Raw genomic sequence first — 14,994 nt, 5'->3', positions numbered from 1 at the left:
GCACTTGAAGACACCATTGTTTATGGTGTAGCTTACACCTTGTCCTCTTCCCTCCACCAGCCTGTGTTGGGGTATTGGTAGAATATAGAAAAGAGTACTTTATTTCTAGTTTGTTGTATAACTAGTTTTGATCAGTGTACTGCTTTCCACATTTGAATTGGTAGTGGTGGCCTTTTAAGATTGACTCTTAAAGAAGGTAAGTTATGTGATACTTGGGTCATGTTCCATACTAAAGTGGTACAAAGAGTTTAAGGGGTAACTGGGGGTCCTAAATGCAAAGGTTTTGGAGTGAATAAGGGGTTATGTTGTTAAATTGTTCTAGCTGTCATGGTTTTAATTATGGAGTTTAAAACTACATACAGAGTTGCAAAAGTGATGTAGGTGATTGGAAGATGGCATTCCCAGGTAGGCTGGAGAGCAAAATCGTGAGTTAATTTTTTTTTTTTAATATACGTAAAGTAGGGGTTAGTTGAAGTCCTGCTTTGATGCAGTGTTATTTGGCAGTGCTTGGGATTTGGTGGTTTGGGGAGGTGGATGACTAGAAAAGGTTCTTCGTGGTGTGGCCATGACTTACAGGTTTAGGATAATGGCAGAGAGAGAGCTGTGAATGAAGTAATTTGTGTACGGAGAAGCAGAGCATTCCCTTTCCCAGTCTTTCTCAGCATTGTTTGCATGGATACCCAGTGGAACTGTATTGTAAGTCCATAGTATACTTAAGGAGTTAAAATTTGTGCTTAAAAGCTCATAATTGTGAATATTTTGCTGTACTTAAAAGAACAATCATGAAGGTATTTGGAGAGACAGTTGTGCAGAAAAAGCTTGGGGGAATATAGAGAGGCTGATAAAGGCTGTTAGGCATATAGATAAGAGTTGTCCTTGGCTCTAAGCAAGTAAAAAATGTGAAAAGCTATACTGAGAGTAGTCTTTTTAGACCATTGGATAGAGGTGCTAGAGTGAGGAAAATGAGGAAAGGGGTTTCAAGTAACTCAACTTAGAATTGGGAGGGAAAGCTGGTCCAAGAGTGCTTGTTCCAGTCTTTATTGAAAAAGAGTATTATTTCCTTGCCTATATTTGGTGACTGTAGTATCATGTGAGTCTTAGCTTTTAATTATTCTTTCATGTCTCTCCTTATTTTCTGCAATACAGAGGAAGCCAAATCTCCAAATAGATGTATTTAGTCTTGGTGTGTTATTTTTAGTTTAAAAAAAATAGAAGTTGTTTGATCTGGCTGAGCAAGGTGTATTTGTGTAGGTGGCTTCCTAACATTATTCAACTCTCCCTTCATCTTTGCCGTAGTGTTTAAGAGACAGGAACAGGTTTCTGTCAAGTTCTCCCTAGAACTGTATTTTATAAGGAATGTTTTCTTTAGAGAGAGGAGGCTCAAGGAGGGACACATTTCTCCATCAAAATATTCCAGCAAAAAGGAAGAGAGTGAACTCTTCATCAGCTCCAAAGAACTTCCAGAAAGAGCTTAGATCAGAATTCATGCAGCTAAGAGACTAGGAAATGCTTTCAATAGTATGCATCACTAAGGATTAAAATTAATTTTAAGAGTTCACAGTTTCCTTTGGATAAGCTTTTCTGAGAACAAAAAAGCAGCTGTACAAACATTTGCCTGGAGCAGTTCTGGTTTGATAAATAAATCCTTGAGTCCTTTGTTGGTCTTGTCTTCCATGACTTAAATCATATACTATTCACAAAATTCTGAAACTTTAAGTAATTTTTGATTAATTTCTTTTTCTAATATAATTTTATATTTTTAATGTATTTATATATTTGCCATGAAATTCTTATCTTGGATTCAGATTTTTCTTCATAGAAGTGGTGATTTGTAATAGTTACTTCTGTTTGTTTCTTTTGTGGGTCTTGAAGCGGATATTCCAGTCTTGCTTAGGATAGAAATCAGATTTATACTTATTTCCACTTTTTTAAATGCTTGACAGCAAGTATTTCAAGTATTAATACTTGCTTGATAGCAAGTATTTAAAGTATTACAGGAGTTATTAAAATCTGTTGGATGTTCACTTAGCTTACTTTAGGGTTAGGATATTCTAAACCGTGTCGATATGAACTACTTGCAAAATGTTTTGTCACTTCCAATTTTAAGTGCTTGGCACAAGTGTGCATTGCATGTTCTTGCCTATTCTTCGTTACCAGCAATTTTCTAAACTGTACCTAGAAGTTAGTGTATATTTCTGGTAAGGCTCTTTTTTTTTTTTTTTTTAACCTATATTGTAAATGCTATGGCCAGTTCCAGAGAGCCTTTTCCTGCTGTTCTCCCCAGACAAAAAGGTAAGAATAGGTGGCTAGACTGCTAGATTTTATTAAATGTTTGGCGAAAAAAAAAAGTTTCTTTAACTCTTCTTATTCTGTGGGGTTTTAAGTTAGTGTTTGAGTCTGTTATTAACAACTGAATATGAAAATGTTAGATAACTTTGACAGTACAAAAACTCAGCACCCTGAACTTTTACCTGATATCCATAGTAATATCCCCATAAATATATTTTGACTATTTTGAGCCTTAATTATAATAATTTCTTGCATAATAAAAATTTTGTTACCATGACAGGACAAGTGTTACTTGACGAACTTGGCTCTTAAGTGCTGCTGTTTATTTTTCAGGCTTTTACTTTCTCGCACAGACTTGGGCAATGATGAGCATTTTTAGTCTCTTTGTTCTACCAAGTGTTTTCTGGGAGCAAACTGAGTTATGTCCTTTTGAGTGCCATCTTTTCCTTACTGCTTAATTCTTCAGATACTTCACCGTAAGATGCAGGGAAGCTCAGCCCACAGATTGCAAGTGCACATCCTTGGCCTGCAGGTTATCCATGGACTATAATTCAGTCCTTAATCACAATGCAGTTGTTTGTGCTCAAAGTCTTTTTATAACTTTTTTTGTTCCCCAAATGTGTACAGAATATGATAATCTAACTTTTGTTGTACAGGCAGGGATGCACAGCATTAAATGATGTGAAGGAATGAAAAGTCTGTGGCAGAAGTTCAGCAAATACCAAATCCTATTAGGGTGCACTAGTTATCCAGTCACCTCCCTCCTTGAAATAGATTGAAACTTGCTAATTTATGAAAAAAAGCATTGGTGTTGCTTTTCAGATAATTCACTGTCATGTAAATATGAAAGGATCCTATGTCTTGTGTGAATGTTAAAATAATTAATTTCTGTAAGAATTTTATAACCAACCTCACCTCCCTCAAAAGTGGGCCGAAGAGGCAGTGAAGAACACTTATTTAGAGTAATTGTCTAATTTTTATATCTGAATCTGAAGGTAAAAGCTATCAACTGTACTTTAGTCCTTGAGAGGGGGGAGGAGTTAAACACCAACAAGCCTGTAGCTGGCAAAATCCTCTTTGCTGTGGACACAGATGATTTCGGTAACTTTCAAAAGAGTGCATTTGCTCCAACTAAGGCTTTTCGCAATCTTGGGAACTAATTCTGTCAACAGGTTCTATTACAGAGTTTCTGTGTATTTTAATTGGTTTCTCAGCAACAAGCAGCTCCTTCTGCCATGCTGTGAAAACAGTGAAATTTTAAAAAATGGATCCTCTCACTAGGACAACCAATCTCATGTTGCAGCCTTGCATTGAAGGGACGTTGTCTTTTCTGCTCACAGTCCCCTGCAGAGCAAAAAGCTTTGTCGGATTCAGGCGAGGACCCCCAGGGAGAGGTTGAGCCCCCCTACCATGGTCTGGGTCACACAGAACCAGCTGGTGAGTGCGACTCTGAGCACCCTGCTCCTGCTGTGGTCTCAGTCAGTGCTACCCTGAGTCCTGCTTCTGAAGCCCAGCTTGCTCCTATTCAACAAGAACTGGCAGGGGTAAGTGTCAATCTACCAAGTACTTCTGCTGCTGAGGGGATTAGAGGAAAAAGTCCCTTCCATTAGGTGGAATCCGTTACTGTTCACTGTAGGTAGTGCAAATCACAGTCTGTCTGGTTCTTTGATCTCAAGTGTTAGTCCTCTCTAACCCTCGTTCCAATTAGAAGAAATGAAATTTGTGAGTCTCCCTAGTAGCGTAACTGTGGAAGACACCTCAAGTATTTTAAAATTTGATGTGTAAACTGTTTGCTAAGGGCAAGAGCACATCTAAATAAATGAGAAAGTGGGTCTATTTTTGAGGGATTTGCTTCAAGCAGGTAGAGGACTCTTTGTTCACTCTATGGGCCGTAATGCTGCAGCTTGACAAAGTGAGCAGTTAATACTGCTTCCACTGGATATGTCATGCCAACCCGTAAAGTATTTGACAGATTAAAAGCACCAAGCATCATAGCAGAGTTTTGGATTTGGGTGTTTGGAATGGGGAGGAAATCAGTATCTTGCGGAAAAGTTGTCAGAGCTCATAATTTGATTTTTCTTCTGGTGTGTGGCAAAATCTTTTCTGAAAGATTGGATGACTTAATGACTTCTGCCATACAGTCTTTCAGAGCAACTTTGTGTTCCTAATCTTTCTGGTTGTTGGACCATGTTTTCTTGGTGCAGATGAGTGTCACTGTTCATTCTGGCATCACACCCTAGGCATGTGCTTTTCGTTAAAGCTTTATTAAGGCTGCTTCACCCAATACATGGACCCTTTTCTTGCACTGGTCGTTTGGGGTTTTTTGTCCAAGAATCGGCCATTTTAAGTAAACCCAATACTGAAGGGGTTATCATGATAAGGTGCTAATAATAGCTGTAGGTTAAGCACCTCTCAATGTTCAGACTATTGCTTGATTACCTGCAGAACTCTTTCAGTTTTTTTTCTGAAGGTTAAAATTTTCAAGGGTTAATATTTTAAAATATAGCTGGTAAACATGTACGGAAAATCACGCTCTGAAAAGCCAATGTTCATAAAGGAGACAGAGGAGTCCCGCAACTTCATTTGAATAAAAAAGGAGAGAGTACACTGGGCCATATGTCCCCACCGGGTTTTCTCTCTTGAGGTTCTGGAGGGTGCAGCCTTCTCCTTTTATACCAAGCTCCCGGCTGCATGTTGCCCTCTTCCTTTCCCCACTGTCTGAAGTACTAGGAAGGTACAGCCTTCCCGAACTGCCTATTGCATATTCCCCCTTCAAAGTGTAATTTTACCCCAAAGTTCAGAAGTTCAGGCTTGTGCAGAGTCCCCAGCTTGTCTGTTTTAGGAGTTGGGCTGTCTGGGCTCTAGTAAGAAACCTGTTGCTTGAAGTTAGGGGAGACATTAAGACCTATTTCAAAGACGTTAACGCCCATACCCTTACCCATGGAATTGTTCATAAAGACGTTATCACACATCTTTCCTATAAAACATAATCACAGACTTTTATCTCAGTTTTCTGTCATTTGAAATTGCAGTGTTACTAGAACTGACCAAGAGAATGGTATTAACCAGGAAGTGGTTATCTTCATCTTGTTCTTAGAGAGCAGAAAATCTTACCCCAGTTAACTGTGTTCTGAAAGAAATTTAAAACCCACAAATGCTGTTGGGTGTCATATGCAGAAAGTAGTGGCTGTACAGAACATCTGTTTCAGCATTCTTTTTGATTCCATTCAGTTAAATGTACCGAATTGTATGGTGCTCAGTATGGGTATGTAACTGGCACACACTGGCAAGTACTCTTCAAATTATCCCATGTCTTACAGTAAAACCATCCTTTACCTTGAAATTGAAGATTGATGCATCTTAAGAGGGCTTGTACTGGCTCATTGTAGCGTCAGTTTTCATGCGGTCTTCCCAGGGCCTGGGAAGATGAATGAGCTAAGGCAGAAGAAGAGACACTGCATATTTCTTGTTTACTTGTTTGTACACACACTCACAGATATTTCTGATATGGCATGAATTTAGTGTGGCCATAGGTACAGACCCTTGCAGAGCTGATAGTTATATCCTAACTCTTTGCTAACCCACACCAACCTCCCACAGCACATGGCCATCCCAGCAAGGCTGCTGATTAAGAGGTTCTGGAACAGCTTTTAAGCAAATCATAGCAGTTCAAGAATGCCTGTGTATGTGCAGAGTGTCTGGACTGAAGACTTGCATTACTGTGCTCTGAAGTCCTTTATATATGACTTTTTGCATCTTAAAATGCATTTTCAAAGGTAAACACTAGATGTGTACTCTTAGAGCTTTCCCTGAATTGCATTGAGATTTTCTGCTTTACCCAAATTCTCCCTTCCTCTCCCTATTTCTGCTTACTAGTGTAAATAAGCAAAAACTGACAATTTAGTTTAAGTTTTGAAGTTCTTCTCTTAGTTTGATGTAACAATTGTGTGAGGAATTAATGTTTGTATTTAGTTAACTACTGTGACTTAGGCTTTTCAGAGACAGTTGGTAGCTTTTATGAAGCCGATTTCCTTAACTGGAAATTTGTCTTAATTGTAGGAGCCTCTATAAATAGAGGCATACATGTAACTTTTCTCTACCTGGATTTCTGAAAGCCAGGGGCAGAGGGAATAAGTGAAAAGTGGCTTCTGCTCTTAAATGAGAAAATTCTGGGTTGGATTTTGCTGTTACCAGTTTGTGTCTCATCTGCATCTAAGTCCAAAGAACTGAATGGAGATAAATTTAATTACCTTGGTGGTTTCTTACAGGATGAGATGGTCCTGCCTTTGGTTTCCATTGTGTAAAGCATGTGTTGCTGTAAAGTACAGACTGAGTAGGTTGAGAAGAGATGTGTAAAATGAATAGGCTGGACTGCTGTTTGTTGTCACTAAATGTAATTTGCTGCTTTTCCAGTCAGTCAGGTTTGTCATACATATATACCCCTGCTTTTTGTGTAGTGTACCCAGCTTCCTCTGAAGCAGCACTGGTATGCAATTCTGGCTGCAGTGGTGACTTACTTTATCTGTGGCATCATAGAAAAGTGAAGCTTATGCTAATACAGTAGATCTGTGTACCCCCATGGAATCTACCTGACATCTATTTGTCCAAAGGTACATAGCTTTAATCTCCCAAAACTTTTGGGCTAGGAAGCATGGAAATAACTCAGAGCAGATTCTCTGTTCTGCATTGCCCTCAGTACAGTACAGAGCTGGTTTTGGGTATTGATGCCTGTTACCCACTAAACACAATGATGGTACATTAGTTGTGCTTGTCAGTTACAAAATTACAGTGACAAGATGATTTGAGGCTTGTGCCTCAAATCATATAGGTTTGACTTTTGGATGTGTTACTTGAGCATGGAGAATGAAGCAGATATTAAGTTTTTGACATTCAGGTGGAAATAATTTGTTTATTTTTAAGGATTTTTGCATATAGATATCTGCAGTTCCACTCATGCAAATTTTTTACCAAGTGTTTTCATTTTCAGGATTTTTGATAAAAGTGGAAACAAATTGCTTTTATATGTGAAAACACTTTGTGTGCAAAATGGAATAAATTTGAGTTCAGATGCTGATTGCTGAAATACATGATATCATGGTTTTCCATTTTAGCCTCAGCTTTTGGGAAAGTATTGTGTGTTGACAAGGGCAGTGAATACCTTCTGGTAGTATTGTGGACTACTTGACTAATTATGTGGAAAGAGCCATGGATCATCAAGTGCAGTATTAACATGGCTGGGCTAATAGGTGTGTGTGTGACTGCAGGGAGTTGCATTCTAGAACTGTCAGTAGCTTCTTATTCCCAATGCTGAAGATTTCAAAAGTATTCAACTGGGGTGCTAGTGAGGTAGCTATATTTTTTTTATGAATGTAAAACAAAACAGAAAAGCCCTTAAAGGTAATTAAATAGGCAAAGTGCAGTGTAAGTGGTTTTAATTAGCATTTAGTGGAGTACTGATAGTACATTATTATCTGGGTTCTAAATGTATGCAGTGCTAAATAGAAAGTTTTGTGCTTTCTGGTATTCTTACACCCAAGGTATGCTTCAGATGTCAGTCCTGTGCAGACTTGTGCAGTTCTTCTGTGTGTCTGCCTGCTCTCAGTGCCCAAGTGGGCCGAATCAGGGTGGAGAAGGAGTTTTGGGGCATCAGTGGGCTCTGCCCATGAGCTGCCATTCTTCCATTTATCAGCCAATCTCTAAAGTAAGACTTAGTGAAGGGGAGGTGTCCATCTGCATGTCCTGGGGCAGGAGTGGGATGAAAGCATAGTGTTGGACTAGGTAGATGGTCCAATATGTCAGAGCTGTCTGAAAGGGTGGTGTAGCTAAGGTGAGGGTTGGTTTGTTCCTTCAGGTAACAAGTTACAAGACAAGAGGATATGGCCTCAAGTTGAACATTTAGATTGGATATTAGGAAAAGCATGTTCCACAAAAGGTTTGTGCAGCCATGGAACAGGCTGCCCATGGCAGTGGTGGAGCCATCTTCCCTGCAGGGATTTGTAAGATGTGTAGATGTGGCACTTGTGAACATGTTTTAGCATTGGATATGGCAGTTCTGAGGGATCACTTAGACTTGATGATCTTAAAGGTTCTTGCTTACCTGAGCAATTTGATTATTCTAAGATGTTTTGTAGTGAGATGAAGATGCTGGTGCAGACGTGATCACCTTCCACATTGAAAAGAATCTGTCATGGGGTTATTTTTTGGAGGTGGAAAGGAGATTATATTAGTTGAGGAACTGGCAGAGAGATAAGAGGAAGGGGCCATAGAAATCCTCAGAAAATACATAAAACCTTTGTTTAAAGACTTTTTAAATATCTAAGATGGTTGGTAGCCTGTGATGCTTGCTTTTTTGTTCTGGTACTGTGGAAGATGTTAGGGGACTATCCATTGCTAATTCCAATAAAAACACGGTCGTACTGGTTTATAGAGCATGCTTTGAAAGACATTCCTCTAATGCTATAATTTTGTTGAAGGAACTAATGTCACTTAGAGTAATTAGGTAAAGTGCTTTGGAATGAACTCCCAAATAATGAGTATGTTTATGTTGAGCTTGAAACTTTATATTTTAAAAATGAAACCAATTTTGAAAACTGTCATTTTCAAATTTTCAGTATATAGAAAAGGTAACTGTAGTAATTGTTACACTGTCCCTAAAGATATTAGTGCTTGGGAATTTTCAGGAATTTCATTGCTTGTAAATGAAATATTTTGAATTAATTAATAATTTGATAGTATCTGTGTGAAACTCTATGCCCACATATAAGTCATGGAAAATGATTGCATTGAGTGTGTATCATTGACATTAAAGAAAAATTCTCCTAACTGATGTTTAAAACATTTGGATCAAACTGAAGAGACTGAAATGTTTAGTATGTGATCTTTGTTTGATCAGTGTAATCTGATTTCAGAGATCTGCAGATGGATCAAGTCCAGAAGATGGAGATGGTAAGAGATTTTATTGTAAAATTAAAAGCCATGAATGTGTGTCTTGCTGGGATGTTTTGTGTTTTCTCTAATCATTTTTTTTCTACAGAATCTGATCGAGAAGATGGAAGCTACTGCCCACCTGTAAAACGTGAGAGAACTTCATCTTTGACTCAGTTCCCTCCTTCTCAGTCAGGTAAATGTTGCTACAGTATTATACATGAGGGATGTTTTTTCTACCTAGACATTCTTTTTCCAGTCATGTAAGCAGTCTTATTACTGTCTGTTGTGCTTTCAGTTAAGACCACAGCAGCCATGTACTCATGTTAGCAAATTTGGTGAAGCCCAAAGGAGCTGATAGATAGTTTTTAAAAATGTTTTCTGTCTGTAAGTTTATGTGTATTTGTAGTTTCACCTTTTACTCTTGTGCTGTTAAATTGCAGAATTAACCAGAAATCTTCTTGATTTGTTGTGATCAGGTTGCTCCTTTCCAAATTTATATAGGTGCTACCTTTTTCTTAGTTACTCTGCTGCCAGGGAAGTTTTTCAAGTCTCAACTCATGTTTTAGTCCTCTTCTTTTCTCTTCTCCCATTCCCTTTAAAATGGGGAGGATTCAGTGCATTTCTTAAGCACCTGACAAATGCAAGAGAGAATGGCCACAGCCTGTGTGTGTGCACAGTCAGGGCAGTGAATTTACTGGGGTAAATTCATGCATTTCACTTCCATGGGAATGGTCATGTTTGATAGTTGTTCACTCACAGGAACAGTCTTGATTTCTCTCCTCACGGATCATATGAAGGTTTTAGCTTTGGTCAATGGTTATTTTAGTTAAGATATGTCAGTGTTTGAGGCAGATTTTGAGACTGCTACTTTATTTCTATGTCTTAAGTTGAAACAAAGGAGATGAAAAACTTTGAAGGAGGGAACAGTAAAAAAAATGTTCCTCTCTTATGCAGCACATTTTGGAGATGTGACTAAGGTGAAAGCCTAGTTGTTTTGATTTTAATTTAAAAGAAATAAATGACTGTGAAATCCAAAATGTAGTTGCTGATACTTTATGGGCATAGCATTTTCAAGTCATGCACCAGTGCTAGTCAGGGGAAGAAGCTCTTCTCTTTCAGATCCCAGTTTTCTGGTGTGCAGCTCAGTGGGTCTCCAGATGCCATCCTGTGAATTGAGTGATCAGTGTTGTTGCTGTCTGCTTGCCAACCACTCTTAGTAAAGGAATGCACAAAAATAATGAATACAGAGTTTTGTAGATTTTCTGTTAGAATAATAGTATGTGTATACCCAGGCTCCCCATAATCTCTTAACAGTTGCATTCCACAATGTCTGTCGTATAAGATTAGAATCTCTATGCTAACATCTGTTAAGAAGTGGAGGAAAACAATTTACTCATCTCTTCCTTGGTTAAATACTGGATATTCCAGGAGTCCAGTATCCTTTCTCAAGCCTCTGCTTAGCTAATGAATTTTGAGACGATGTGGTGATTTATTCCTTGAAGCCTTTCTTCTCTTCTGGTGGATGTTGTTCTCAAACAGTGACAACTTTGATTTGAATTGCAAGTTCCATGAAGATCTCTTTGAATATTGTTGATGTTATTCAATGGCTTTGGTTTCCAGAAAATCTTTTACTTTTCCACCTTTTTATTTTCTTTGGTGGGGTTATGTTTCTCTCAAGAATAGGGAAATTTTACTTACATGAAAACTGTGTCATGTTTAACCTTAAGGCAGACAATAATAAAAAGAGAGAAGGAAATAAGAGGAAAAAAGGAAAAGAAAAAAGGAAATAAGAAAGACATTTTCAGACTTAATTATAAAAGGCAAATGCCACATTTTTTAGTACAATGGTCTTCAGAGATGAGCTTCATTTCTCTTTTCAACATACTTGAACTTTTTCTAGAGCCTTATAAAAGCTAAAAGAGCCAGTAAATACTGTTTTGCTTTTCTTTATGCAAAATTATTTGTTGGAGAAATCTGTCTCCTTCAGATTGTCCTATTTTATAAACTGGATTGTGATTTTTGTATAACACCAAAAGTACTAGAACTGCTGGACAGGGTGTCAACCAAACTTCCCTGTTATTTGCTTCTTTAGGACCCAGCAAAGGGTGGAAAAGAAACATTGTCCTTTGCCTGTTTTTTCAAACATTTTTTCCCTTTGGTTGACTATTATGCTGCTGAGGTGACATCTGCCAGTACTCTGATGTGCTCTCCTCTGTTTCTATAGGAGTTTTGTCTTTGCAGGGTAGTTCAAACATAAGTTGCCTCTTGGTGAAAACAGTGCAGTCCATCAGAGCCCAGATGTTCACTCCTACTCTCTAGCAGGCATTACACACCTTTCTGCTCTCTCTCTGCAGGGGCCTTTTGAAATGGTATTATACATTTTGCAATGCTATTATATATACTAACACCACTTCTAATTCCTAATTCAGATACAATTGAGATTGGGAATCCTTTATTTATACAAGATTCAGAGAAAATGAAATTTGTTCTTTCTCTGTTTCAGGAGACACTGAGAGGATTTTATGGGCAATGGCTTGTTTGCTACTTCAGCTTTAATGCTGTTTTAATTTAGAAGAAATAAAACCAAAATAAAAAAAAATACTAGAAAAGTAATTTTCAATTTAAAGTCTGGGAACAGGTTTATAATAAAGAACAGCATACACAACTTCCCTTTTTTTTTTCTTTTTCCTTGACTGCAGTAACAAAGAACAATGTCTTTATGCCATCAAGCTTTTGTGAACCCTCTACGGGCAATTCTGACTCAGAACCAGGTGAGCTTCCTCATTTTTTTGCTTATTTCTGGAACTGTTGTTAATTTGTTGTGATCTAAAGTGCTCTGATACTTCAGAAGTACTTCTGTCTGTGAGAATGGAAGTGATGATAGTTCTGATCTTAGAGCTGTTCTCTTGCTTACTTAATTGTTCAACATCACCATTGATGGAGGTAATTAAAATAATATCAAATTTGTTAAATGCTTTGGGAGTGATGGTAGAATACCAGAGTATGACCCTTTCCTGCTAGCCTCACAATAAAACCTTTGGGAAAGTTTCACGCGTATACTTTGGAAAAATGTTCTTTTATATTGGAAAGCAAAACAACCATAAGGTATGGTCATGATTGTGTTCAGCTGTGACCTGTGAGCCCTGTGTTGACAGAACTGCTGATTTTGTTAGTCTCCATAGTTCTGGTTCGGTTGTCTTGGTATCACTGTAGTGCACATCAATATCATATGCTTATAACCAAGCACAGTGAGACTGTAAGATGCTGAGTTGTCTTATTCTGAGTACAGCTATTAAGCCCCTAAAAGGAAAGAAGTATAATTATTCTTTGTAAGTTCTAGGGAACTCAATTTTTAAGAGCTGCAGATTTATAATTTTTTTTTTGAGATTTTGGTATTTAATTTTAAAACCATAACTGTAGTGAGTGTGAGCAAAGGAGTTTATCTTCATACTACAAAAGCATGAGTAAAAGCTTATTATTACAATAAACTAACATTAAGCAATTAAGTTTAACTTAGTTCATGATCATTAGCAGTTAGATAGTTGTTAGCAGCTGTCATGTTCAGTCATACCTTTGATTTTCTTTCTTTAGTTTGAGTCTCACTTAAAACCTTTATTATCTATATTAAGTCCTTCACAGAAAGAGCCCCGTTTCTCTGGTGAAACATAGTATTTTTCCTGCTTCTTCTGAAAAAAAAATTTTGAACTTCTTACTTGTGATACCATGTCTGTGATGATTACTGGAAATTCAGGTTTCTTTCAGAAGAAGAGAATTTGTTCTTTGGAAAGCTCCTAATAACTTTGCATATTTATAGAACTTGTGGGTTGTTACAGTGGGGAAAACCTGAGAGATTTTTATGACTGAATGGATATTTCTAATATGTTACAGCTTTGTCCTTGTAATTTTGTATTTCACTTCCAGAGGAAAAGAGCAGTGGATTCCGGCTGAAGCCACCAATACTTATCCATGGTCAGGCACCTAGTGCAGGTGAGTTCACTGTTTACTGCAACAGTACAAAGAAACCAGCTCAAGCATTTTATTTAGTTAGTAGTTTCATCAGTGTAAATAGAAGGTGGCTATACCTATGTGTCTGCAGAAAAAAGTCTTGTCTTCTCTGGGGTGGTTGTGCCCATGTCTGCTGTGTAATGCGTATGGACGCATCCATGTTTTGCATTGGATCAGCTGTGAATGTCTGAAGTGGATCTCCCAGCTGTTGCTGCTTAGCAAGCTTCTGTTTGTGCTTGGAGTTACCCTATAGACAGTGAATTTGATTCCTTTGGTAGCAAACCATAAGAAAAAGGGTGTTCAGTGAGTGCCTTGAGCAAGTTCTGGCCATTACTGAGTATTTAGTCTGCGACCAGGCCAGGGCAGTTGGAAGTGGCAGGAGAGTGCCCACTTCTGCTCTCCCTGGCTTTTGGTGGCAGCATAAGTGGCAGGTCCTTGATCTTGCCTGTTCTGCACTACAGGTTGGCTACGACTGAGTTTCCTATTTACCAGCCAGATGTAGACCCAGCCACTATCAGAAAGATATTAGTATTACAGCTCCTCGGGAATTTGAGGGGGAAAAAAACAAACCCAAAACTACATAGGTAATGAAAGCTATTATTGCATAACTATATGGAAACTTCATTTCACTTGAAGGAAGAGTGGTAAATTTAAGAAAGGAACAAGCTGTTTTGAACTTATGAGTGTTTGAACTTTGGATAGCTTTATAATCTGATGTTATGCCCTTTTAATATGGGTGACCTGAAATGGAGCTAATTGCTATGAGTGAGTTCTGTTGCAGTATTTTATTGGATCAGGAGTTCATCTTGACCTTTTTTAGTGAAGAAAACTGAATTTTCTGGGCTTACCATAACCTTCTAGAGTTAATGTTACAATGTTTGCGTTTTTTTTAATTAGGTTGTTTAAGGTCAATTAGCTTTTTGAATCGTAGCAGAATTAGAGTTGTAGTGCCGTGCATCTTACTATAATAACCAAAGAGGCCAGGTTAATTCAAAAAGCCAAAAGGTTGTTAAATGACACAACATAATTATTACAGTACCAACATGTTTGATTGCATGGATAAAAAATATTTTATTACTCTCTGGAAATTACTTTATTGGAAGGAGAAAAGAAGACTTGTAATGTGTAGTTGAATAAAATGTCAGTGCATAAATAGGATTACTGGTGTACTGTTCATTTCTCTTACATATTGGCTTTTATTTCTTTTATTTCTGGATCAATTTCTTTCTATGCTTTCCTGGATGAGGTAGACAGTATATTTTAAAGTGTCTTTTTAGGCTAGGAAATAGTCTTCCCTATTTGGGACTAACTCTCTTTTGAGGCTGAGTAAGGAGGGATGGAAAAGAAGTGAGTAGAAGCTTTTCTAGTGTCTGGTTTTTAATTGTGTCTTCTATTGGAAGCAGTTAGAGAAGATTAGATGAAGCTGAATTTTCCAGCTTTAAAACTTCTTGAAAAACCTTTGCACTTGCAGGTCTCCCTAGCCAGAAACCGAAGGAACAGCAGCGAAGTGTGCTCCGTCCAGCAGTACTACAGGCACCGCAGCCAAAAGCTTTCTCACAGATGGGTAAATAATGCTTTTGCATTCTAAATACAGTGGAGAGAGAACAAAAATATTGAATTTGTTTAGTGTGGTGGTTTGCTTTTACTCAACACTCACCTTGGTTTTTCTAGTTTTCTCCTTTCAGAAAAGAAACATCTTAAACAGTAAGTGTATCTGTATCACATGAAGGATAATATAGTTGAACCTTCAGATCTTGTGTAGGGTGACTGTCT

The 14,994-nt window shown here is 37.8% G+C and overlaps 1 protein-coding gene across 4 annotated transcripts in view; it reads left to right on the top strand.

The window, feature by feature from the left end:
- RANBP3 (RAN binding protein 3) overlaps nt 1-14,994 on the top strand; it is a 63,866-nt gene that overhangs the window by 20,419 nt on the left and 28,453 nt on the right. For 3 of the 4 annotated variants that reach the window (XM_053965618.1, XM_053965619.1, XM_053965617.1), the window contains exons 3-8: nt 3,630-3,833; nt 9,198-9,234; nt 9,323-9,409; nt 11,916-11,987; nt 13,138-13,203; nt 14,693-14,785. In XM_053965618.1, the coding sequence (XP_053821593.1) occupies nt 3,630-3,833; nt 9,198-9,234; nt 9,323-9,409; nt 11,916-11,987; nt 13,138-13,203; nt 14,693-14,785 (559 nt within the window). The remainder of the gene's footprint in view (nt 1-3,629; nt 3,834-9,197; nt 9,235-9,322; nt 9,410-11,915; nt 11,988-13,137; nt 13,204-14,692; nt 14,786-14,994) is intronic. The other variant, XM_053965620.1, reaches the window with a different exon arrangement.

The sequence above is a fragment of the Vidua chalybeata genome, chromosome 27 (assembly GCF_026979565.1).
Source record: "Vidua chalybeata isolate OUT-0048 chromosome 27, bVidCha1 merged haplotype, whole genome shotgun sequence".
Lineage (NCBI taxonomy): Eukaryota > Metazoa > Chordata > Aves > Passeriformes > Viduidae > Vidua > Vidua chalybeata.
Note: the sequence above shows the minus strand (reverse complement) of the source record. Positions and strands in the feature narration are given on the sequence as shown.